At 46.0% G+C, this 26,966-nt stretch overlaps 1 protein-coding gene across 2 annotated transcripts in view; it reads right to left on the bottom strand.

Annotated features, from left to right (window-relative positions):
- The window catches only part of BRINP1 (BMP/retinoic acid inducible neural specific 1), an 87,698-nt gene that overhangs the window by 24,512 nt on the left and 36,220 nt on the right, over positions 1-26,966 (bottom strand). For both annotated transcript variants that reach the window (XM_039561678.1, XM_010397651.3), the window contains exon 3: positions 2,652-2,842. In XM_039561678.1, coding sequence (XP_039417612.1) covers positions 2,652-2,842 — 191 coding nt within the window. The remainder of the gene's footprint in view (positions 1-2,651; positions 2,843-26,966) is intronic.

Genomic DNA, 26,966 nt, shown 5'->3' with positions numbered 1-26,966 from the left:
TAAATGAATGCTATGTTCAAAGTTGTTTTTCCTTGAGGGCTTTTCCTGAAAATTGGCTCTCAGCTCCATCCCAGAGCATGGATGCCCTCAAAGTGACCCTTCACCAATGCCTTTGTCAGAACCACACTGGAGCAGACCTGGGTTTTTACTGGGCTCTCAGGGGACCTGGCTGCTCTGTAGGTTGAAAGGCACCAGAGCTGTTCCTCCTGTGGCCAGGTGTGGAAATTGCTGTGTTCAGGTGCTGCTCTATCTCCCACCCTCCTGGGGCCCGTGCAGCAGCTGGCGTTTCAAAGCCAGACAATTTCCTGTGTGTTTGTCACTCGTCTGCCACCTCCTCAGACACCAGGCTGAACTACAAACAACTGTAACCCAGGGCAGAACTGCTTGTAGCTCTGCTGAGGAGACACCAGCTCCTGGGAGAGCCAGTGTGCCAGGACACTCTGCTTTTATATCCCAGAGCTCTTGTTTAGCCCACAGACTATGATTAGAGCGTGTCTTCCGTGCATAATGCATGCCCAGCTCCATCTACATTTTCCCTGGGACTGCCATTGCCAAGATAAATCCTCCTTTTCTCCCTGCCATTGCTCACCATGCTTGAGGCTGGTGGAGTGTTTAGCTCTCCCCTCTAACACCAGTTCTCATTACAAGTCTCTGCATATTTAAAGTTGTTGTGTTGTAAAATCAGGAGAAGAAACAAGTCCCTGTGAATAATTTACAACCTCACCCAGGCAAAATTAAAAATATATTTTACCATCAAAGGTCTTTCCTATTTCCAATTTCCACGGATGTGAGTGGCAAGAAAAAGAGGAATGTCAATGGAGAAAAAGTAAACCCACCAAAAAAAATAATCTCACTTTCCTTGGCTCTCTTGGGCTCTGTAAAACATCATCCTGAAAAGTGAGTTCCTCAAAAAAAAAGCAGTATATCTTTACTCAGACTTCATTAAGGCCTGATGAAAGCAATCACTTGTGCTCTTCAATGCTTGGAAATCCCCTTTCTCTCACACTTCTTGCTGATGGAATGGACTTGTTCGGGTGCCTGGACTGAAGAGCAGCCCAAGGATCTTTGAAGGACATTACCACACCAAAGGCCATTTGACTTCAGGGGAACTGTGCCAATTCACCTACCGCCTAATTTGTGCATGAATCATACATACACATCTAATCTCATCCCAGTGTCTGCAGAATGCTCTGGGAACAGACAGATGGACAGAAATTCCTCAAAGTTCACTACAAACATGGCAATGTGGCAAGGCTTGAGGTGAGGTACATTAGAAGGAGCAACAATAACAAATTCTGAAGTAAAATTGAGCCTTTAACACTGCAGAATCCTTCTCACAGATAGTAGTAGTAGTAGTTCTTGGAAGAAAGTAGTTCTTGGAAGAAGAACATTTAAATGAAAGAAAGCCCCACCCCAAAGGGGGAAAAGAATTGTGAAAATAATACTGAGGGGGAAAAAAGAACCAGGAGCAAATAACAATAGGAGCTGCTGATTTTCACCCCTCCGGTGTTCAACAGTTACTACTCAAAATGTTCCTGCAGCACCACCAGCATCGCCTGCTCAGGAGTTCATGGCCCTCCAGGGCTCTCCCTGATGTCATCCCTGACACATTCTGTGCACGCACAGACCTCTCTGCAGCCCTTGCATACACATTTTGAATTTTACTGATCTGCTGTTTTTGCAGAAGTCTGATCCATGGTAATGCACTCAGCCTTCTGACCATCTCTTCCCCTCTGCTCACGCTCCCTGCCCAACTCTTTGATCTCCCTTTTTCTGGAGCTCTTTAAAATTCCTCCAGTTCCAGCAAGAAAGGATGTTTTTCCCCCTGTGTTTGTTTTCATCCTGTAAAAAAAGAGGGATGAACACATTCTGTTGTGAGGCTGAGGGCAGTGGTGCAGGGCTGGCAGGACAGTCCCCCAGCTGAGGGACGTGTTTCTCCTGACACACATGGTGGTCAGAGCAGCACAGGGGCACACGTAGCACAGGGGCTGAACTCCCACCTCACACTCTGAATTCCTTTGTGAAGGTTCTTCGAACTCTGGGTACACAGCTGGGCTTTGGGAGGGGGAGCTGCAGCCTGGCCTGTGCCCCCACTGCACCACCATGGTTTCAGAGCCACAGGGATATTCAGATTGCAAAGGACCACAGTGGAGTATTTGGTCCAGCCTCCCTGCTTTGGCAGGGTCATCCCAGAGCACATGGCACAGGACTGCGTCCAGTTGGTTCTGGAATATCTTCTGTGAGGGAGAATCCACACCCTCTCTGGGCAATCTGTTCCAATGCTCCCAAGAAAGAAATTCTTCCTCAAGTTCAGGTGGAACTTCCTGGGCATCAGTTTCTGCCTGTTCCTCTTGTCCTTGTGGCTGGCACCACCAAGATGAGCCTGGTCCATGCTCTAGGCACCCCCGTTTAGATAATTACACTCATTAACAAGGTCTCCTTTCAGTCATCTCTTCTTGAGACTGAACAGCCCCAAATCCCTCAGTTTTCCCTCGTAACAGATGCCCCAGTCCCATCACCCCTGCCATAGCCTCTGCTGGACTCACTCCAGGAACTCCATGCCAAACTGGACACATTTCCAGCACTGCCCAGTGCCTTCACCAACTCCCCACAACCCCCCTCATCAGAAAACAACCCAGGTTGCCACCTACCTCCCAGGGTGGCAGAGATGAGGAGGTGGGTGCCGTACTTTTTGATGATGGTGTCAATGAACTGCTGTGTGGTGGGTCTCCTGCCCAGAAGGCGGATGCTCCTCTGGAACTCAGGCATCAGGGGCAGTGGGTTGTGGAGCAGGTCCCTCCGCTCGATGGCTGTGTTCCTCACCTTCCAACGGGCAAACTCCCTATGCCACAACACAGGAACACAACAGGGGTGAGCCTCCGAGTCTGGAGGGGCAGGGAGAATCACTGGGAGCAGGAAAGGAGGATGGAGACGGGGCCAATCCTGTTGGACACTCCTACATGGATACACACGTGAGACCACAAGGCTGGACAGACGGCAAGGGGAGGAGAAGAGGAAAAGCGAGACATTATTGCACAGTAACGATACACTATGAGGATCAGGCTGGTAAGGAGGTGCCCTTGGAGTCATCAGAGGTGTCTGGCAGAGAGCTGGACTTCCCTAAAACAAAAGCAGGCTGGTCCTTTCACCCTCCCACATTTTGGGGTCTTGCACTTCTCCATAAAACAGCAAATTCTGGTCTCTGTCAGCAGGTCTAAACCACAGATCTAGCCCAAACTGCCCACAAGCCTTCCTGGCACACTTTTGCAAAGCAAAGCTGGAGAAAATACATTTTCTCCAAACATCTTCATCTTCAGGAGTATGGCAAAAGAGCATTTTGGAAAACAATTTTTGAGACAAACCATGTAAAAGGATGGATTCAGGTATCAGCAGAGTCCAGGATGAAAGCAGAGGTTTTGTTTGTGTTTTAGAAAAAAAAAACCAAAGTGATTCTCAAATCCATGCTTTTAAACTCAGAGCAATGGAGAAAAAAAAATAAAGTTACTGTTTGCAAAAGCAGTGCTTTATTGCAGGTATCCATTTTGAAACGACAGAGGGAAATGCCTAGAGAAAAGCTTGCACACCTGCAATCTAAAAATCAAGCCTCTGAAACATCACCAGCTGAGCACCTGAAAAATGAGAAACCTATTAATGTCTTTCGAAAAATATTGAGCAAAGCCTTCCTTAAAGGAGAGGATATTATTTGTACCCATTCTCCTACGATGCACCTGCTCTATCTTAAGCTGTCTCCCAGACCATCAACTCAGGCTTCTCTGTCACTTTTCATTCGCTTATTCCAGTAACTTGGGTTTAGGACAAACATTTTATTTAGATTATAGGTGTTGTGGTTTAACCCCAGCTGGCAACTCAGCCCCATGCAGCCACAGACTCCTCCCAAAGGGGAAGAGAGTCTGAAGGGTGAAAGTGAGAGAACTCATGAGTTGAGATAAACAGTTTAGCAGATAAAGGAAAAGCTGCACGGGCAAGCAAAACAAAACAAGGAATCCATTCCCCACTTCCAACTGAGTCACCGGTGGGGTGAGATGAGAGGCAGAAAAGCCCTGACCTGTGTAAGCTCTGCTCAGCAACACCCCTGTGCTATCAGCACTGTGTCCAGCAAAATCCAAAACGCAGCCCCATACCAGCCTGGAAAAAATTTAACTTTATCCCAGTGTTACAGAAGACATTTAATAACGTTCTCTGGGAATAGTTTTGCTTAGCGTTAGTGTGGCTCAGCAGTAGCAGCTAAAGCAGAGGAAGCCTTCACATGCAAGAACTGACCAAGGATAAACTTCTTTGAGAAAATTAATGCTGCTAACAAGGAACAAGCTAAATTCAGCAGATACAAGTGGAATGAAGATAAGGACCAAGGAGACTATTCCAAGAGAATGAAGTCACTTCAGAAGAAGGCCAGCCCAGCGACCAGTTGAAACAATAAGTTAAGGGACCACTGATCAGAATCAAGGATTTGGGGCTGGATTTGAGGATTGGGTGATTAGATGGTACAGGTATAATTCTGAGGCATGAATTGGGATCAGGGTCCTCCCTGGAGGCACCCAGCTCAAATTGTAATCCAGGAAAGACTAATTGGAAACCTTCCAGCAGACTTGGCATTCCCAGAAGGATCCTGGGGTCAAATCTGTTACTCTGGCTGGTGTGGAAAAATCCATAACACCCAGTCCAAACCAGGAATGACAACACCTGGCACTGAGGCAGCATGTCCCATCACGGTGTGTCCAGCCAGCACAACAACCCCACCCGGCTGGCAGAGACCCTGACTCACAGGCAGATTTAGGAGACTCAGTTGCAAGGCCAGGATCACAAACCAGATCTTTTCTGCCCAGGTTGATTCTATACTCAGTCCACTCAATGTGTGTCAGGTTATTTGACTAAATGTAATTATGCAGGTATTTATTTGGATTGTGCCCCTTCACAACACTACACGCTGCCTGGCAGCAGTTACATTCATCAAAATAGCAAAGTGCCAACTATTTATTTCAAAATATCTCCTTATACCTGAGCTAATGCCCCCTCTGTAGTTCCTTGCTTTCACAAGCCAAGTCAAAATGCCAAAACAAAACACACCTCTTACTATGTTACAAGTGTCATTAGTGTCAAACCTTCCAATCTTCCAATCCATCTTTCCTAGAAAAACCTCAGTCTAAAGGCAACCCCCCCGCCATACAACAGGTTCTTAACACAAAGAGTGACTGAAACAGATCATTGGCTCCCAAGTTGTCTGCAGATAACAAATACATCACCAGTGTATCCCCTTTATGGAGCAGAGGGTGTTATCTGCTGTTCCAGAATTGTGTAAAAGTTGATTTTAATGATAGATAAAACTTTAAAAGTAAAGACAAATAGTTTCTCTCTGACGCTACAGGGAGGTTTCTCTAATCATTCCAGATTAGAGTTTCAATCCCAGACCTCGCTACACAAGGAAATCCCCTTTGAGGAAGGAATGGTCCCTTCAGCAGTTGCACTGCATGGGAAGGGGCAGAGCTGGATGCTTAAAGACAGGCAAGGTTTTATAATAAATAGACATGCCCCCGTTCCCATCAGAAAGATCATAACTAGCAAGCATAGAAAGAATGCCATCTGTGCTTCCTCTCCAAACAGACAATTATTGCTTCCTATAAAACTCAAGCCCACATTCGGATTCCTGCTTCCTGCAGTATCCATAAAGTCAGGAGGGACCAGAGCACTCCAGAGCCAGCATGTTTTCAGAAAGGGCTGAGGGAATGTTTCATGTTCCCAATAAAGTACAGACAATTTGGTTTTGCTGCTTAGTAATAGATAATTTAGCAGCAAAGACCATAGATTTGAAACGTGCAACTGGTCAGGTACTGATCCATATTCTCCTTCAGGGAAGCTGTGGCTGCCCCCGCATCCCTGGAAGTGTCCAAGGCTAGTTTGGACAGGACTTGGAGCAACCTGGGATAGTGGAAGGTGTCCCTGCCCATGGCAGGGGGTGGGACAAGATGGTCTTTAAGGTCCTTTCCAACTCAAACCATTCCAGGATTCTATGATATATCAACACCCAGACCCTGGGAGTGTCACCATTCAGGGTGTGGAGATGGACAGGGCAAACTGGGAAGCGATGGACAATGAAGGCAGGAGAAGGCAGGAAAGGAGGTTGAAATTTTGATAAATAATGTGTCCAAAGGGAAAGTGGGTTCATTTTTTACACCAGGTCCAACATCACCTCATGACACCACTAGCAGGAGGCAAAAGCAGGAGTTTAAAAGAAATCACTGTCATAACCTCAGCCTTTCCTGCTTCGAAGGGACAATCCCAGTCCCTATTCATGTAGCAGATGAGCCCTGAGCAGGATTCACCTCTAAAGCATGGCAGTGAAGGAAACTCTTCCCACCATCAATTGTTATTGATGCTATCTCTCCCCAGGGCTTCCTGCTCCCAGGGCACATCAGGGAGGTGAAAGCCCAGTTCTGCTGTACTCCTCCTGTGCTTGGATGTGTGGCTTTCCCAGCTGATGAGAAAAGCTGAGCAAATATGTTATGATGAATAATTTATGCAACTAACTTAGATGTTTATCTTCTGCTCATAGAATATCCATGAACCAGTTGCAATTCCCTCTAAGTTATGCATTATTTGAATTTACTTAGTGATATGTTTCAAGCTTTTTTACAGGTTTTGCATAGCATTTGGCTCTTTTATTTCTTTGTATGCTGTTGACTCGTTGGGATTGGAATCCAAGAAGGGTTAAGTTTGGAAGGGAACACCAGTGGGATCATCTGTTCCAACCTCAATGGTCAAGCAAATGATATGGTCTTGTTAAGCTTCCTGTTTAATGTCCAAAAGATACATTTTAAACTTGGCTCACTGAATTCCAATATTTTGCATGGAAAGCAAACCTCTAATTCCAGCAATTTTCCAAGCAACCTACAGAACCCTCTGCTGCAAGATGCACCTGAGGCCAAGACTGAGGTACAATTTTGGAAAATAGACTTCACATTAATAGATATGGCTACTGAAATCATTTAGAATTATTGAGGTCATAAAAAAAAAATTATATTTGCAGGGAACAGCATAGATTCGGCCTTAGGGAATGTTCCAGCCTGGAACTCCTGAAGCCTCTGAAGAAACACCTCCAAGAACAGGTTTTCGATTAGCTTTCAACTCTAGATTTAATTGCATTTTCTGCAGAAGCAGAAAATCAGCCAAAATTAATTCAGGATGCTGGGTTAAGTAAACAATACTCTTGTCTGTTTGTCACCACTGAATCCTTCCATCTGTGAATCTCGGGAGGATTTACCAAGGCCTTGGATTCATGGATAATGGGTGCTGAAACCTTTCCTCACAAAACCATTCTGGGCTACCTTTCATTCTGGTTCTCAGAGCCACCAGTCTGTGTGCCACCACCTGAGACACAGAGGTGAGGCCTCTACAGGTATTGAGGCATTTAAAAAGAGACATACTGCCCTGTGCATCACTTACTTTCCAGGTAAAGAAGTTGCAAAGACTTGACCAGGATTAGGGGGCACCCTATGGTACAGCTAGGATTGGTACAGTTGGGATTAGTACAGTCTTCTGACCCTCAGGGGAAATTCCAAGCAAGGACCTGAACTTCTGCCAGCAGGGAAGCTTTGAATGGCTTTGGAAAGATACCTCTAAGGTGAGAAACCTCTTAGCAAGGAGAAGGAAGAGTCAGTATCCCTGAGGCAGAGATGGGATAAGGACACACTCTGACCCAAGGTCTAAGTAGTGGGGGAGAGGCACTTGCTGGTGCTCTGGCTCAGCAGGGCTGAGAGCCCAAGGGAATTTGGGGTGTGCCAGGAAATACCTTCCAGGCCAGCACAGGACAGCTGCCCTCTGGAGAAAATCCAGAGGACTTTCTTTAGGGCTGAAAGGGGTAGGAGGTGCTGAAGGGGGAAGGGAGGTGAGAGGGAAGAGGGATGAGGGGTGAAGTACTGCCTCAGGGAGGCACATACACCTAGTAAAGGCTTTTCTCCCTGTAACAGCAAGGGGACACACTTTATTTGAATAGGGCTGAGGATGAGAAAATACTGCCCCTTCAAGCCTGCATTAATGAGCTTCCATCAAGGCCAGCATGTCAGGGGCAGAAGGAGCCACTAGGAATGTCTCAGTGCTCATTAGCACTATGACCCCTCTAGGGAAACAGAAAAACAGGGAAAAAAACTGCTGAAGAGGGAGGAAAAGTCAAGAGCCTGGAATAGGTACATCATGTAGACCCCGTTCTGCACCATCACAGAGGACAGCAGGATCCAAGGGTGGGAGCATCTCTACCCAGGGAGGGAAGTCTGAGGGAGAGAGTCCATCAGAGCAAATTAAATTCCCCATCTTCAAATGGCCAAGACAACCAAAGCATGTAAGTGAGGAAACAAGTTCAGCACAGACCTTGGAGCCTGGTGCTTGAAAGAAAAAAGAAATGAAATGCATCAAATAATGATCAAGACAGACACAGTTTTAAAAAGGAAAAAAAAATAGCAGAGAAGGAAGACACTGAACAAAGCATAAGTAGAGCACCCCAACCCCTCCTGGTGCTGGAGGCACATCCTTCAGGGCAGCCCACCCAGTGCACACCCAAACAGGAGCAGCGTCACCCCTTCCTGGGAACTGGGCAAGGAAAAGGCACCAGCTCCTTTCTGCTCAATGGCTCTTTACTTCTTTTATAAAATTTATCTTGAAAGTCACCAGCTGCTCCCAAAGGTGATGAGCCTTCCTGAAGGCAACACGCTCTTCAGTAACAGCAGGACACAAACATTATTTCATGCCCTCTCCTTGGCATATTGCCCACATAATTGACTGTGATGACACCAGAACTCCCTGATGTCAGAGAGATGTTCCCTGGGATTTTGGTGTCCCTGCCCCTGTTTTCCTTCAAGCACCTCACCGTCATTAAGACAGACATTTTTGGACATGTCTGTATATGCTGCAGACAACTATTAGTAACTGTCACTAGTGTGAAGCAAACCAGAGAGATTTTAGGCCTTGTCTGGGTAAGAAACAAGTTCTGTGTTACCCCTAAATCTTCCAGAATCCTTCCAGATGCTCCTACAACAGAGCTGTTGGTTTGGGGGTTTTGTTTTGCTTTGCCATTCCTTTTTTCAGCCCAATTGTCCCACCCACTGGCTGCACAAAGTCCTGGTTATCTCCAGTCCTCAGGATGATGGCTCTTTCAGGTTCCTGTGAGCCCTGGATTCTGCAAACAATGCCAAGGGACAGGGTCTGAGCACGACAACAGCATTATAATGCTATCTTGTTCTGCCAGATCAGGGTTTATACAAGTCTTTGTGGGGTATCTGTGATTATGGTGGGGTCAGTGATGTTTCATTTCCAGCCTGTGCCCTCAAAATGCCAGACAGCCCCAGGCTGAGCAGTGCAATATTCTTTTAGCACTTTCCTCTGCAGCTTGGCCTCTTCCCTATCTAGGCCAGCATGAAGAAGTCACTCTTTTCAAAGCTGAGCTTTTCAAAGGACCTACAAGAATTAGTTTTCTGTGAGGGTTTGGCACTCATCCCGCCTAATCTATTTAAAAAACCTCCAGTCTGTAGATTTAAACTAGTTCCAAATTAGACAGAGGCTGAATCTCTGCCATGAAAAAAAGAAAAAAAAAAATCTAAAAATTTAATTCCAGAAAAGTATGAAAAAAGAATCACTTAAGCTGAAAGTCCAACAGCATTTTGCATAACAACCAGGCAAGCAGACAGGCTCACTTATGACAGCTGGCAGGTGAATGAGGTAAATAAATTGACTATTGATCTATTGATAAATGCTGTGCTGTCTGCAGCAGGTTTATTGCTATAAGGGCATTTACCTGGATAGGACTGAACTAAGGAGAGGACAATCGGTGTTTGAATCATTCAGCAGAGTCCTATGGCAGAAATTAAGCAATGCTGTTGGACTACTTCCTCCTCCACCTGGCTCCAAAGGACAAAGGAAGAATCTCCTGTTGCTTTTCCCCTTGGTCTGTCCTTTGGCCATGTGCTTGGTGTTGGCTGAGGGGTCTGAAACCTCAAACACCCCCCCTTTTTTGGGCAAGCAGTTCAGCCTGCTCCAGAGTTTTGTTTTCATCTCTCTAATCATTTTTTTAAAGATATTAAATTGTTCCAGAGTTGAAAACTCTGAGGGTTTTTTTTTTTGGAGAAAGAGAGAGAGATGGAGGTAAAAAATAGGTCCAGAACAACATGATGATTGCAAGAATCAAAAAGAAATAAAATTATTTCAGAGTTAGAGGGATTTCATGTGACTTTGAAAGCCCCTTGGTAAACAGGTTGTTCCAGCACTGAATTAAAATCCAGTCAGACAAACATGATTCCAAGTCTTGTGTTTTCTCTCAGGATAGGCCTGCATTTGGGTCTCTTAGGAAGAAACATGTAATGGTTGGGTGCCCAAAAGATCAATTTGTTTAGAAAAAAGCTGGAATAAATTTATTACTAGAGACTCAAGGCAGAGTGATTCAGCATAGGTAAGAACAAGTTAAAAGACAGGTCATCAAATTTAATCATTATTAAGTTTGCTTATTATTAAATGTGATCATGGCCAGGATGTGGCTGTGGTTCTTAACCCTGACTTCAAATCCAAAACATGAAAACATGGCAGAGTAAGTTTCTACCCTTTCACCTGCTTGGCATCACGTCCAGGTCATGGGTTTCTGCATCCTCAATAACACACAGTAACTTCTGAACTTCTTCAACACAGCTGCCTTCATCAGTCCTCTATGGATCTGTTCCCACATCCCAGCAGAGCCAGCTGCAGCAATGCCCTTCCATCTCACCCATCAGTTCCAGTGTTAACAGCTTGTGGACTTTTATTCCCCCAGCTCTCCCTGTAATGTTATTTGTGCAGATTTCCTTGCAAAAATCCCACACCTAGAGCACTGGAGAGACCCTTCCCAACACCAGCCTCCGTCATCCTTGGCCACCCAGCAGACGAGTGATGGTGAGTGGTGCCCATGATTGTTAACATCACCTCAGCTGACGGCACTTCTAAGCCACTATAATTTCCATCAGGGTTGATGAGAGCTGCTGGAAGCAGGAGTGACATCTCTCCAAGAGCTCCCAGCATTGTTCACACCACCATAGCTTAACAAACATTATTAACAATAGCAAATGTTCTGCTCTGGTGCTGTTTTCTCCCTGAAAGCTCACCCAGATCAGACATGGTTTATTAAGCTACTGAGGAAGCTTCCAACAGGCTGTTCCAACAGGCTGTGGGGTCCTGTGCTCCAGCACTGGGATGGACAACACAGAGACACCCAGTCCTTCACTGTGAATTCGGATAAAAAATCACGGAAGATGCAGCCGGAACAGCTCTCCCACTAAAATACCTGATATAGCCTAGAGAAACTCATCTGTGAATCAGGCATTTTGAGGTCTCTGGTTACAAATACAATGACAGGTATTATTTTTCATAGCAGGGTCTTCTGGATTTTTGTTTCTAGGAGTTTGACCCAGAATTCCCAATCAAGTTGATCCTGGAATGTCAAGGAGCTGCCAAGAAGAAGCTTTCAAACAACACTTTTGAAGCAATGGGTGGAAACATCTGAGTCATTTAAGGAATTTTAGGTATTCTTGAGGAAAGGTGGGATAGCTGACATGATTGTAGGTTCTCTTCTCCACACTTCTTTCAATTCCCTCCTTGGACACTCCTTTGCTCAGCACACAATCCTAATCCAGGGGGATGAGGGCAGACATCAGCCAAAACAGGTTGGAAGGGAAGCCAAGACACAGGATGTTGAGACAAATAAGGCTGTATAGGAACATGTGACATAGACAGAAAAAAGCCCCAAACTATTCAGTCTTGTGCTGTAGCAATTGGTTTGGGGGCGGGAAACAAGAAAAAACTACAAATAACCCCAACAAAACAAAGAAAAAGCCAAACAAAACAAACCAACCAACCCAACAAAACAAACACAACACACAAAAATAACCCAACAAAAAACCCCAAACCCCAAAATAAACAATAAATCCACAAAAAAACACCTGATAAACGAGACCTTTTCACATTGATGTGTTTTTTGGGACTCTAGTAGATTACAGCCTTGATGAAGTCCCTCCTCTTGTGGCTAAGTAGTACATGAGAATATTTAAATCTGTTGCTTTTGTAACCAAGTTTGCAACGGAAGACAGGCAGGGAGAGTTTAATTTATAGAGCAGATAACGAATCACCCAGGGGCGACTGGCCCATGTTAAGTCCTGGTGAGCCCTTGTTACCCCATGGACCCTGTCAGCAAGTGGTGCCTACCCTGCCCCAAAATTCACCATGTGGATTCAGAGCCTGCCAGTGCTCCTAGGAGCACAATGGCACCAATCAAAGGCTGGAACAAGAACACAGTTTGGAACAAATCATTTCATTAAATTGCACTTGCTTCATTTCCTGAAGATAGAGGTGTATGTCGACCACAGGCTTTTTTTCCTAATTTTAGCTGTAGCAAGCTGATAACCTCAGCCTGTGACACCACAGCCCCAAACTTTGCTCTGTACTTATCATGATTCACAGCTTGCTCAGATGAAAAAACTGAGAAATGTCGCCTTGAACCTTAATTCCTCACGTTGCAAGCAAGGGTACCTGACTGCTGCACCGCCGGCAGCTTCAGCACAGCATTTGTCAATACTTGGAAAGCAATATCAGGAATTTAGCCTTGATTGCCCTTTTTCTCAAAAAAAGGTACAAAATTTTCTCCAACACAGCATGCAGCCATGTTTCAGAACTCGAACTGTTGTTAGAAAATGGAGCCATCACACCTCCTCCGGTCAGTCGTGCTCCTCACTTGGCAAAGGCTCAAAATCACTGATTTAAGAGGGAAAAAAACCCAAAAGATGATGTTTAAATACAAAGCTGCTCCTGCCTCCTCTACCCAGCTGAGTCCTCTAGGCGGTCCTGGCAGAGCCACCTGGGCACAGCTGCCAGGCTTGTGGGCAGAGCAGGCAGTGATGGGAAACTGTCCCCTCTCACCCAAGCCTCGGCCCTGAGTCATCCTCAGCTGATGGAGACACCACTGAGCACTCAAGGCAGGAGCTGGTGGGTGGATGGGATGCCTAAAGGCAACCAGTTGGCAAAGCCACCTGTTCCCACCAGGGATCCTTTGCTGCAGAGCAGCCAAGGGGTTTTTGTCCAGGTTAAATGAAGTGAGGAGGGTCCAGCCCCTTCCCTGCCATCCTTCAGATGGAAGGGTGTCCTCCACACTGCATGAGAGGATATGCAGGGAAGACAACTTGCAGGGGTGCAACAGGACAGGCAGACTAAGCGCTGCCTGCTTGCAAAGGCACCCCCAGATCCAACAGATGGCCACCAGCCTCAGAATGGCACAGGGGATGGGATAAGGACTCATATCCTCTATCATCTGAGCCATTGCAAGGGATCTTGCAGGAAGCTTCTGTGAGTACACAGCAGAAGTAGGAGAGAGCAAGTGAACAAAAACTGTGTTAAAATAGTAAAACAAAGACACACTTCCCTCCCACTTTGATCCTTGCCACCTAATTTCCATAGTATTGGGACATTATTTCCTCCAGGTTGGTTTAGGAGAAAACAGTGGTTCTTCCTCATGATTCCTCAGGACACTCAATTCTGTGCCTTCACCCTCAGAGCTGGGGCTCCACATCTCTTTGGTTTCCAAGCTGCGCTGTTCCACTCAGGCCACTGGCCAAGGGTTGCTTTTCAAGCAGTGGCATCCAGCAAGCAGGAATATCCACAGTGGCTGTATGCAGAGGATGTCCCCTCTCAGTATAGGATTCAGATGGTGACTGGGTCTGAAATTACTAGCAAGTAGCATAAGATAAGAGGTTAAGGGCTAAAAAAAAAATTAGGCTGCAGAGTATTGCTGCAGCAAAATTTGAGTCATACATAATCAGAGACATTTGTGCTTTGCTCAAGATTAAAAAAGAAAAAAAGTTCCCAAAAGCCTACGACATTTCAGAATTACAGTAAAACTGAAGAAATTTTCTCTAAGAAAAAGGTGACCCATTTCCTCAGACTACATCCCTCTTTAGCAAAAAAACTGAACACAAGCTGTGAGAAAGCCTTGAATATTCCCTGGTTGCTCCAAAATCTCATTTCTACAAAAATCAGTTTTGATGTATTTAATTTTCATTCCTAGTCATGCCATTTCAAACTCAGGCATGTTTTGATGGAGGAAATAAAAAGACTGCAATAAAATAAAAATTCACAAACTCATGAAGAAAGGCAATCTCTTTGCATGCTGCAAAGTGGCCTGCAATGAAAAGATAACCATGCTTTTTATGCAACACTTCATAAAGAGAAAGCTTTATTTTTGTCCTGTCCTAGCCAACGAACAGGGACTTGTGAATGCAAATGCTTTTGTTTCCTGGGATCTGTTTGTGAAGCTCTGAGGCACTTGGTTATTCAGGCACATGCTTGGCAATTTCCCTATCATGAGTCATGTTTTCTTTAGCTGTTATTTGTGACTTTGATATGTGGATCTCAAAGCACCTTTAAGCAAATGTGTCACTGTAGATGGAGAAGCTAAAGCAGCAGGAGATGAACAACTTTTCCAAGGAAAAGATCAAGAATATAGCACAACCATGAAGAAAATTCATACAGATGTAGACAGGTCAAAGTATTTCACCAGCAAGGACTAAAGTAGATGGTGGGGTCATGGCTGAAGTTGCTGCCCTGTTTTGCCTGCCCAGGGCTCAGTTCATCTCTGCCTCCACACCTCACTCAGGTTGTGCAAACACAACCCCACAGCAGCTACAGAGAGCAGAAAAAGGGCCAGAATCACTAAATCATTAAACTTGGTAAAGATCTCCAAGATCATCCAGTCCAACAATCAACCAGCACCACCAGCACATTCACCATTAAACCATGTCCTTAAGTGCCATATCCACACAGTTTTTGAACCCTTCCAGGGATGGTGACTCCAACACTTTCCTGAGCAGCCCCTCCAATGCCTGTTGTTCCACAATTCCTAATACCTAAAACCTCCCCTGGTGCAACTTGAGGCCATTCCCTTACGTCCTGTCAGAAATATGTCTATTAAAAATCACCACTGCACAGATTCCCAAATCTCAGCCCTTTATGGAGGACACAAAAGCCATGTGCAAGCAGTGGAGTGAGTGGAGTCATACCACAGGGAGGGTGTTGGACCTGATCGATACCAAAAGTGAGAGGGATCAGATGCACACCCCTAGCACTTATCATCTCCCATGTAGGGGAGTCTGGCTGGGAACTCCTGGAGGGTTGGTTCTTCCCCTCTCTCTTGTGCTGCTCTCTTTCACAGCAGACTTCTTGGTTTGTGTTGAGTTAAAAGACAGGATCCTTCTGAGGATGAACATTCAGTCTGAGGGCATCAGATGCTGCAGAAAAGCTGAGGAGAGACCCCAAGGTGTCCCTGCCTGTGGCAGAGGATTGGAACTGAGTGATATTTAAGGGCTCTTCCAACCCAAACCATTCTGGGATTCCATGAAAAACCTCCCGTCATGGCTATTTCAGGAGGGGAGGACGGGGCAAAGTTAAATTATCAGCTCCTATTCTAATTCAAGATACACGCACACCTGAGTTAGGGATTATGTGCTATTGCACATCTGAGCCTCTGCTCCCAAAGAATGAATTGGACCCCAGAATTTAGAAGCATATGCATATGTATATATTTATCTACCGAGCAAAACAACCATATCTGCAATGCTTTTTATTTGCCTTCTGTGTTTTGAGATTTAAAGACTTGTATTTTCTGGCTTTCCTCCGCAATCCTAAAAGACAGCCTATTCTTATTTTTTAAATGGAAGTTGTGAGTTATACAATTATATGACTCAAGCCTGGAGTGCTTAAAGAAGACAGGAAAAAAGCTAATGTGAATCCCCCAACTCTTACAAATACTGGAGGAACAGAAAATAAAAAGCAGTATCTTTGCAGTCTAATAGAGAGCGGGTCCTGATCTTTTCTCTTACTGACTGGAAACCACACAATCCCCAGTGCCTGAGCAAGTGCTAGGAGGAAGGGGGACAGAACAGCTGCTTCCTTGCCCTGGTCTAGGTCATTATCCCTGGGATACAGCTCTGCCCTCCCTGGACTAGGATAAACCCTCAGAGTAGCTGAGTGATGCTCCAGCCAGTGGGATGCATTTCAGCACTTCCCTCTACACTGAGGCATCCAGCTTTCTCCTTTCTCCTGCCTTTTGGTGGAGTTCCTTTCCCTCCTCATGATTCCCAGCCATCCTTTCTGTTTTTCTCTCCGCAGCTCCTTCAGTATGCAGAGCAGGACAGACATAGGGTCCTACACACCATATTCTGTGGTAGGACATAGAACCTGATGTAAACTTAACCCAACCTGAAAACCTAATGGAGGGCTCCTAAAACTGTGGGAGGAATAAATTATCCACCTCTGTGCAAGAGCAGCACCCAGAGGCCTCCACAACAAGCACATGTTTATCTCACTGAGATCTGTCCCTGCATCAGCCCTGCCTGTCCCTGCTCCTTCCACTGCCACGGCTAAACCCCAGCTGCTGCCAAATCCCAGCTGCAGGGAGACAGGATAGGGAGAAGCAACCCCGTACTGAGGTGTCTTTGTGCAGCTCTGATACTGTTCCTGGTTTAACTTATTCCCAACAGGAGATGCACGGGGTAGTCCCACCTCCCCTGCCTGTCTCTCCTTGCCCCACTTATCCCCATCTCTGGATGGGCATGTGGAACCTGTATTTAAAACCTCAATCTTCCTGGGCACTGGACCGTGCCCAGCAGCACACTCATCGCTGGGGCAGAGTTTCACTGACTGATTGTTTTCTGATTCTGTTTGGCATTTTATCCTGGCTGCATAGAAAACTTATTATAAAATCATATCTGTGTTCCATAGATTATATCTGTGGCTCACTGCGGCGGGAGTGCAGAGCATGACAGGCAGAGTCGGAGACCAAGGTGACAGGGACCGAGCTGCAGTGCGGTTGTGGTGCTTGCAGGGGACAAAACAAGAGCCCCTTGGTCAGCTGTGGGTTATACTGGGGGTGGGATGGGTGGGATAACTGTTAATAATTAGCTGTTGCAATTCTCCTGGCCAGATCCATGCCATCTGCCACAAATAAATGTTTTAAACACAGAATAGTTTCATATTAAATGACTGCAACAGTTCCCACTGCTATTAAAAATCTCTCGGGCTTTCCTCTAGATAGTCCCAGCTTAGAGCTGCTGTTCATTTGCACCTGTATAGAGTCCAACAGCCTGTGCTAGAACCAGAGAAAATTATTGTTTAGGATTTTGGTTATTCCTTGGGTTCTGGGAGCAGTCAAGACCTGAGAGATGCTGGCTGCAAAGAGAGCACCCCCAGCATCCCAGAGGTTTAAGACTTCAGTTCTTCAAATGGAAGAGTGGGAGGTGGGAAGCTGTGACCCTGGTGGGTCCTCTTAGCGCCATGTTCCTTGGGTTAAGATACCAGGTGCTAAAGCCACTCTGTCCTTCCACCACCTTCCATGTGAGACAAACAAATGGCATACTGTGAGTTCAGCCAGAAGACACCCCTGGAGTTGCATATGGCCCAGAAATGGAGGTAACCATCCCTTTTAGCCATGGTTTTCCCATGTTCCTCCCAGCTCCATTCCCTGTTCACCTCCCAGTCATGCACAGAGGGTGTGACTAGTGGCATTCAACCTTCCTCCCCTCAGCCTCTCTCTCGGGGAGAACTAAACATGCAGACTCGCATTCTGTCAGTTGCTTGGCAAAAACATTCCCTAAAACAGGGAAGGTGTCCTCAGAAAAAGGCCAAGGAGAAAAAGAAAGTTTTACCTCTGGAGAAACAACTAGACATAGCTTCTTGGAGAGGTGGAAAAATGTTCCAGCCTCCTTCTCTCCAGAGCTGTTTCTGCTCTCTAGAATATGCATTTCTGGAGAGAGCTCCTCTATTTCCCCCACTCCTGAGCACAGACAGATCTGCTGGATTTTCCTGCCCACTTCAGCTAAAAACAAGAGGTACCTTGTTCACAAGTTCATCACAAGATGCTGGTGGTGCCAGAGGCTCCATGGCAGTGGAGTTGGCCATCTGGAACAAACCCCGTGTATCTCTTCATCTCATTGACTTTGTTCCATTTCAGTCTCAGCTGAAATTGGATCTTTTATCTCTCCTCCCTTGCCTGTGACTCTTATTTTCCCCCTCATACTGTATCTGCTGCTATTTATGATTTATTCTCTGTCGCTGTCCTATTTAATGCTGCTAAATGGTTGGGATGATGGTTTCTGTGGATGGTGGAAGAAAGCAGAAGGATCCTGTCCTTTACCCATCACAGAGGAACTGACTGAATATGTCCCAGCACTGTGGGAGATGGGAATCCCCAGCAGCACCCTGAATTCCTTACTGCCCAATACTGTGAAATGCCACAGTGTCTTGGAGACTGTCAGGGGGATGGTTATTGGGAATCCTGGCTAAAGCAAGGAGCCTCCAGGATGTGGGGCTCCTCTCCTCACAGTGAGCTTAGGGCATCACCTTACTCCAAAAGGACTGAATGCCCTTTCCTGAGTGAGCAGCTGGGATGTTACACCTGGCATTTACAGTCTTCATCCAAGCTCTGGAATGCCCACAGGTCCTCTGGTCTCACCATTTCAGGAACCCCTGGGATGTGCAGGAGTCAGAGCAGCAAGACACGAGTGTCTCTGTGAGGCTTCTTCCTACACTGGGATTTTTTTATCATGCAAACGCCACGCTGCAGCTGGTTCTGGGAAGTCTTCTGCCCACACACTAAATAAATTCTGGTGTGGCGCTCTGCTTCTCTATGGAAACCGTACCCTGCATTTCCCTCCATAGGGTTTTTCTCATTTCAGGCTCCATAATAAATTAACGAGAAGATGTTTTCTTTACACCAACCGTATAAGAGACACTTTTCTGTACTCGATTAATCTTTAGTGATCTATATTAAATATTTATCTGAAGAAACGAGGCCTGTACTGCAGCAACATTTTCTATTATGAGACTTTATCATATCAAAAGATATTTTCCTAGTGCTGACTCCTTCATCTGTACCCAGCCAGCATTTCAAATGGAAGGGTAACGTTTTTTCCCTTTCTCTCCCAGTGACCTTCTCCCTCCATAACAAGCTGCTGATATGTTAGAATTTACTGGGTTATAAACATTTTTTATTGAGTAGGAGGGAGCTGGGTGATTTGGCACCAGCTTCCCGAATAAAACCCAGGGGAGAGGCTGCAATGTTTGACTCCAGTAAAGGTCTGGAAGCACCTGCAACCTTCTGGGATGCTGGTCATGAATGACAAGGGGAGTTGGGAGTGTCAGTCACGTAGCTTCCCCCTGCTGAGGCACTTTTGGAAGGAGTCCAGCTCACTGGCACAGGAAAGGGAGCTGGGAGGGACCCGGTAGAAGACTGCTCTGTTCTTCCCCAGTATTTCCAAAACTGTGATTTATCACGTGGAGCAGTGAGTTGGGATCCCTAAACCTTCTTGCACAGCAGCTGTGAGGTGGGGAGATACTAAACAGTTGAGATAACTCAGAAGGGATGAGGACCTTGGTGTTGGGGTCAAACACTGGTCCTGAGAGAACACAGAGAACTCAGGTCACAGTTTGACTTTGAGTAAGTGGATGGATTTCCCTACCTGAGGTAGACCTAGCATTGGCTAGAGATAACCAGAATTAAGGCTGATCTATTGAGGCAGTGCCAAAAGAAAACGCAGATGTGGGATTCTGCTTGTGATATCAGGTCCTGACCAAAACCTCAGCAAAAAGAGAGGGTCCAAGTTCACCATGAGCTCCCAACCTTCCATGTCTCTGCCTCCCTAGGGAGCAGAGCTTTAACAGTCAATAACTAAAATACCATAAGCCTGAATAAATCATCTCAGGACTAGATATACACACATTATAAATGTTTAGTTCTGATGATATATGACTGAGCTGTTATTTTGACAAATAGCTAGTGAATAATATATCTGATGAACTGCATAATATTTTACTAATGATTAATTTATTCATTCAAAACAAACAAACAAAGCCCAGCCTTTTCCTCCACTATCCTAAAGAACTCTTATGGCTGCAAAGGGCTTTGAGATCCCTGGATGAGCCATGTCTGTTATTCCTCTTTTTATCATTGTGTATTTCTAGTGATTTATTACCAGGGACAATAAATTCATGGCTTATGTTATGGATGGCTGCATTTCTGATAGTAGCAGATCCTGTTTAAAAACTCTTGATTTTGTAATGCCCACTAAAATCTACAGGAATTTGGTACTTAGGTAGTTATTTACCCACACAATGTGCCTAAATATCTTTTTTAAGTCTGGGCCAAGCTTATCTGAAACATTCTGACTGAAGAAATGTTGTTTGGGATATTGTCCCTAGGGTTAGTTACTACAGGATATTTACTACAGGACGGAGGTCTGTGAGATTTAGTTGAGGATTGCCCTGGCTGTGCTTTTCTCTCTCCCTCACTCTCAATCCCATTCAGAAATACAATTTCTGTGAGTTCTCAGAGAAGATAAAGGACCAAAGAGCAAGAGCTCTTCCTCAGAGCTTTCCTGTGAGGGAGGGGGCTGATTGATTACAGATCGGAGGCTGTTCCACTTTCCCTTCCTAAATGAAAAATTGAGAGCTCTTAAAAATTGAATAAAATATGCCATTCTGAGAAGGATTTCCACTGGCACGAGCACAATAGGAGGTAGTAGTGAGTTGCTCAATATTTCTGTGTGCACTGGCTAATCCTTTACTCCTCGGTCCCCGTGCACTCTCCCCGTGGCACCTGAGGATAACTCATCTGTAATTGGTAAGGGCTCCAGTTCTGTGTCTCCAGACAAAGCTTAAATCGCTCACTTTTGGGAGAGCTCCAGCTTCAGCTGTGGCTGGAGCTGCCCAGGAGAGGATTCCTTTTAGTAGCTACTTTCAGGCCTGCAGAATCTGTCTTTGTTCCATGTTGGAACAATCTGGAACAGCTTGTAATGTTTTCACTAGACAAAATTTTGTCAAAATAGCTCATTTCTTAGATCTCTTGCTTTCACCATAGTCACTGGTGCCCAGAGAGGCACACATCAAAAATATGTTGAACCCAATCCATCAGTCTGAAACACTTTACTGCTAACAAAATAAAGCATTTTGACAAAACCTTACTGTGGAGAAAATGTTTTTCTACTTCACTGAGACAATTTTATTGCACCTAAAATACAAAGACTTTGCCATTCTGTTGTTTTCCTCCACGCTCATAGAATTTCATCAGTTCTGCTCCCCTTTTGGTGCACAGTCCCTACCACTATGAGTGAAAATCCTGCTTCAGTGTTACAAACACTTGTGAGACCTTGACAAGGAGCTGAGATACTTCTATGCCAGCTCACAGACAGCAACTGTGCACAGAAAATCTTTTCCTTTGGGTGCTCACTCACAATTGTGCAGGAGATGGTCACCAGTGGAGCTTATATATTCAGGGGGAGATAAAGAACTGTCTTTTTTAAAGACCTGATCCAAATATCTCAGTTCCCCAGAGTGAAAACAATAAACTTATTTTTATGACTCTTCTGCAGGAAAAAATTAAGTCCAAGTACAGTTGGCAATTATCCTGTAAGCTTATTACATAGTAGCACTCACCCTCTTGCACACTCTTGGTTCCTCTTTTTTTACATGCTGGAAGAGCTGGTAATTTCTGTCCCTTATTACAGAGTCATTTCACAGGGAAGCATTCTCAGATTTCATTTAATCCACTGTAGGCTGTGCAAGATGCTGCAGACACCTCAATAGCTGTGTGCACCTCAGACATCAATGGTTCTGTGGGCATGGAGTCACTTAGGAGTGACCAGCAGAGCCCTGTTTGCTCTGTCCCCTCCCCACCCTTCAGTGTGTGTGGCTCCTAAATAGAATGACACAGCCTGAGTACGCCTGCATGGGGAAGGCAGATGACACTGGTGATCCCTCTTCATCTTGCCACACCAGCATCCCTGGTTTTGTGTCTGTAAACATTCCAGGAATATTATTGTGGATGCCACACGTCTGGAAGTGCCCAAGCCAGGCTGGATGGGGCTTGGAGCAACCTGGGAGAGTGGAAGGTGGCCCTGCCCATGGCAGGGGGTTGGAAGTGGGTTTTTTTTAAGATCCCTTCCAACCCAAAGCATTCTGTGATTCTGTGACGAGTAAAGAGCCCCTGGGTGGTGCCTATACCCACAGAAATATTGGAACTATTCATTTCAACATTCAGAGGCTTTTTTGTCCTTTCAGATCAATTCAGTTCATCTGACATCATCAAACAATTAGCAAAACTTCAGTTGTGGCATCGGTAACTTAGCCACAAGTGTCTGTTCCCTCTCCAATCCTGTGGTAGAATGGAAAATTCTGGAATATATTTCTCCCTGGCTTTGCAGTGCTATTGCTCTGTGGCCTGCTCTCCCTGCTTATGCATGCTGAGGAGATTTGCTATTATGAATTGCACCACAGAACTACCTTCAAACTCAAATTTAATAACCTAAGTATTATGAAGATCAATATTATGGCTATTCTCATTCATATGATTAACACTAATATAATTTGGGGAAATATTTATGCTGCAGTAATGACTGGAGACCTGGATTAAAGAGGAGATCCTCGGCAACTCCACAGAAGGAAAGACACTGTTGTCTCCAGATGGGCACTGAAGTGCAATACTCCATTTCTGAGTCTCCATGGGCTTGGATATTTTATGTAAGTTACCTAATAAGATAACAAACCAGCCGTACAATCCCTACAGCCACACTGGTGACAGTTTGAAAATCATGAGTCAAGCTCAAAAAAAGAATTAAGAGATTGGTTTTAAAATTCATGAGACTTTTAAAATCTGATAAACTTTAGAGGGTTTTTTTCTTCTCTTTTTTTGCTTTCTGCTTTCTGAGTATGTAGGAGTCGTATTATCAAGTTTTCCTCTGCAATTATGAGGGCCGTAAACTTACTTTAAAAATTGAGTTGAGACATTTACATAATCACAGGACTCTGAAAGTGTGGGCTTTGAAGAGACATTAAATAGTCTTGAGATACAGTTCATCATGTGACTTGGCAACACTCACTGCTGAACAGTACAGCAGAGACTCCAAATATCAAATACTCCCAAGGAACAGAGAAGAGTCTTTTATGGGTGGGAGGGGGGAATCTGACACTTCCACAGTCTGCACATGAATGGGGGAGAAGGGGAGGAAAACAGGGGAAGGAAAACAAGGAGAACAAGGACTGTGGGACTATTCATTTCACTTTAATCAGAGAGGAAGCTAAAAAACTTTTTGTCTTATTCCTGTATTTCCTGCTTGCTCTTAACCATGCAACACATGCTTTTCCCTGTGTACCAAGCTCTCTGATTAGCCTCACCCTGGCTGTGCACCTGCACTCCCCAGGGACAGCCCCAGACATTTGGAGGGGAGTTAAAAGTAATGTTCTTTCTGGGGTTTTCGCTCAAGAGCTGGAAGATAACACTGAAATATTTAATGCTGAATACTCGATGGGCAGGTTTGCCTTTGCTGAAAAAAAATTAACCAGTATGAGAGAAAGGGGAGGGAAAGCAAAGTGAGGCTGGGCAAGGGTGCATGGGCTATGAAAACACCTTTCAGGGGTGCATGGACAATGAAAATACCTTTCAGAGATGCATGGATGATGAAAACAATTTTGCAGGGATGCACAGGCAATAAAACACCTTTGCTCTCCTGACGTAACACAGCTTCTTCCACCTGCAGGTCGCCATGGGGTGGAAGTGTCCCTCACTGGTCAGTGCATCCTCATCCAACCTGAATGCCCGATATGCTCCGTGATGTTCAGATCTCAAACCAGTGCTCAAGCCCAGCCCATGCTCCAGCAGAGCTGCCAGCCACCATGAAACCTCTGCTTGCAGCTTGCAAAAGGCACTTTTATTGCAGAAGCATAGGCTTCCAGTGTCAGGATGCTTCACTGAGTCAGAGTCCAGAGACTGGTCCCCCCTGTAAGTTACAGGGGTACCCTTCCAGTGGCTTTTCCATGACACTCACACAGGGGAATGAGAGGCTGTTGCAATATCAGGCATTTTTGAGCCTCCAGACCCTGGTGAGAGCATAGCCATCAAACAGGGCTCTCCTTCAACAAGCCTTGTATATCCCTGGGAGATGGACAGTATCCAGGGGTTTTTCTTTAACTGGCCTCTAAAATGCCTGGTTGCTCCCTACCCTTGCTGAAACTGATGGCAGGAGAAAGCACAGCATGGGGTTTTGGGCCAGCAAGGGTATATTAAAGGAGTCCCTTCAATTTAAGGAACTCCAGGAGGCAAAACACCTCTTGCCTCAATCCCAGAGCAGATAATTTCCATGCTGCTGCCTAAAAAGTGCTGCACATCATTGGCAGGTCCAATCAGGCAGCTCTCACACCTCCAGACGTTTGTCCATGAGCAGGGGCTGTGTCAGTGTGAAACCTGGCCCTGCAAGGCTGCAGGACAGCCCTGAGCAACTTGATCTCATGGGTGGCATTCCTGCCCATGGCAAGGTGTCTGGACTAGATGATCTTTAAGGTCCCTTCCAACCCAAGCCTTTCTAGGCTTCCACGGTTCTATTTAACTCTGTCGTAGCACAGCTTTTTTGGAATCTCTCTCCAAAAAAGCTCTTTCATTGCAAGCAGAAGCACAAGCTGGCTTGACCTGATTGAGAATTTGATGGAATGGCTTCCTCTCCTGGCTGCTCACCCCTCTGCTGGGAGCCATCTGCACATTAAAGCAGATGTTGGTTGCACTCAGGTCATGTTGCCAAGCTTTCTTTTGTAGCCATAAGGACTAGAGATTCTTCCTCCCTGCCTGCACTCATTTCTTAATTAAAGCTTAAATTCTGATGTCATCACATGACTGTAGGAGCAGATCCCCAGGCAGGCATTTAGTACTCTGTGTTGTCAGCAGGACTTTGATTTAGAAGCATCACAGATCCTTTAGAGGATCCCATCCCTCTGGAAGCCCCAGCCTGGCCCTGCTGGCAGCTGCCACTGCCAGACCTCAAGGCTCCCTCTCAGGCAGGTGCTGGAGCAGGTCAGAGGCTTTCCCACGCCACAGAGCGTGGGAAGGGGGAGGATCTCTGTCTTCTTGGAATAGTGGTTCCAGAGCCAGGCAGCTGCGAGGAGTCTGGCAGGGAGGGACAAGGAGGAGGAGGAAGAGGAGGAGGAGGAGGCGGCAGCTGCCAGCAGCCTGCACTGCAGTGCCTCAGCCCAGAGAGCTGGGTGGGTGTAAACACCATCCCTGCCCCTCTCCTCCCTCTCTCCATGCTTTTAACTTGATGGGATGTATTTGACCAGGAAAAAAACCATTCCATGGTGAAGGAAACCTCATGGCAGCTTCCTGTAAATACTTCATGGCCACCATGCGAGTTCTGGAAGGGTGAAGAGCTGCAGGTGTGAAATGGGTCTGCTCATAAGAGCTCCCAGGCTTGGCCAGCAGCAAACAGAGCCCTGGTGCACACCCCTGGCAGCCAAGTGCTGCCTCCATCAACCCCGTGCTGAGGAGCAGAGCAGGTCTCACCTGCCCCAGGCTCTCCTGAGGGAAGCTGGGCTGTGCCAGGACACCTGGATGCTGCATCAGCTCCTTCTCCAGGCACACGTGGGCAGCAGCACAAAGTGCTGGCTCTGCACAGGAACATTTGATATCACACTGCCTGCAGAGGAGATCCTGGCACAAAGGGCTGACCCAAACCCTGCTGCAGGCAAAGCTGATTCCAGGGTTTCTTTGTGTCCTTGGGTTCTGTACCTGCTCTTAGCAGCTTAGCCCAGGAAAACTGCCTGGATGGCTCCGGCTGCCCTGGTGGGACACATCTTGTTCCATTTACAGAGCCTAGTGGGTGGCAATCAGCATAAAAGAAAGGGAAAAAAACATACTTTCTGGAACCTAAGGGAAACATTGGAGGGATTCAGAAATAAAAAAAAAACCCTTATAATGCCTTCTCCCAGTGCTACTTGTGCCAGAACAAAATTATTCTGTCCATCTAACATGATCACTTTTTATTTTAATATAACAGCTTCTCTGCTGAAATAAGCATCCGCCTGATTTGAAAACAGAATTAATAATCTGCTCATTAAAAAAAAAAAAAAAAACAGCTAAAAATATTTTTTTTTTAAGAAAGAGAATGAAAGCTTCTCTTTGCCTTGTTAGCCTTTAAAATATGTTCCCAAGCCACTGGACCATAGTCTGCTGCCCTGGAGGAATCTGAGAGGAACGTGCAGAGTCATTGCTGTCACAGCATGCTGGGAGCAGCCCTGCTGGGCACAGCCTCTGCTTGACATGTGGAGGGGAATACTCCCTCACCGTGCGAGAAGTCTCCAAGGGGACAGGATGTGGACATCCTTGTCCAAGCCCAGCAGGATGCAGATCTCTTTGGAAAGGTTCAGTGACTAAAATATTTCTGTGCTGCTTCTGGGATTCACTGGAAGGAGGATCAAAATATTTCTTTATGGATTGAGAAGGGGAATTTTTGTGCTGGAAGACGCAACTCTGCAGATCTGTGCTAGCACTTGGCCAATGCAGCTAAGAGCTCCCCTGGATCAGCAGGCAGGCACTGATCTGCCTTTGCAGGCACACAGCTCACAGCAGTGATTTTCTCCAGAGGAACTGGCGTTGTCCTAACCACAGGAGCCTTATCAGAATGTGAACTTATCAACTGCTTTGCCTCCACGCTGTCCTGTGGTGGACAGGGTGTGCGCTGCTGCCTTCGGATGCGGGGCTGCCCTTCCCCAAGCCTGGACAGATTTTCTGCTCCCACATCTCAGCAGCTCCAAGCATATCAAAGGCTGGTGCCACTTATCCTTCCTCTTGCCCTCTGTTCTCAAGAATATCAAAGAGAAGGAGAGGTGTGTCCTTCTGTCAAGTCCTGCAGCTGCCAGGGATGTTCCCAAGCTATCACCATCCGAATCCAAAGGCAGCCAGAGCAGCTGCTCCTCCAACCTGACCAGAGCCAAGCTTTGTGCCTGCTCAGACACCCCAGGATGAAGCTCTGCACAGCTCAGCCCCAGCCATTCCCTGCCAGCCCCTACTCCTGCCTTATTCTGCTCGTGCAAATCCATGAAAAGCTGCACATATGCAGGGAGTTGCATTATGCAGGGGATGT

Source organism: Corvus cornix, chromosome 17, assembly GCF_000738735.6.
Source record: "Corvus cornix cornix isolate S_Up_H32 chromosome 17, ASM73873v5, whole genome shotgun sequence".
In the NCBI taxonomy this organism is placed as follows: Eukaryota; Metazoa; Chordata; class Aves; order Passeriformes; family Corvidae; genus Corvus; species Corvus cornix.
Note: the sequence above shows the minus strand (reverse complement) of the source record. Positions and strands in the feature narration are given on the sequence as shown.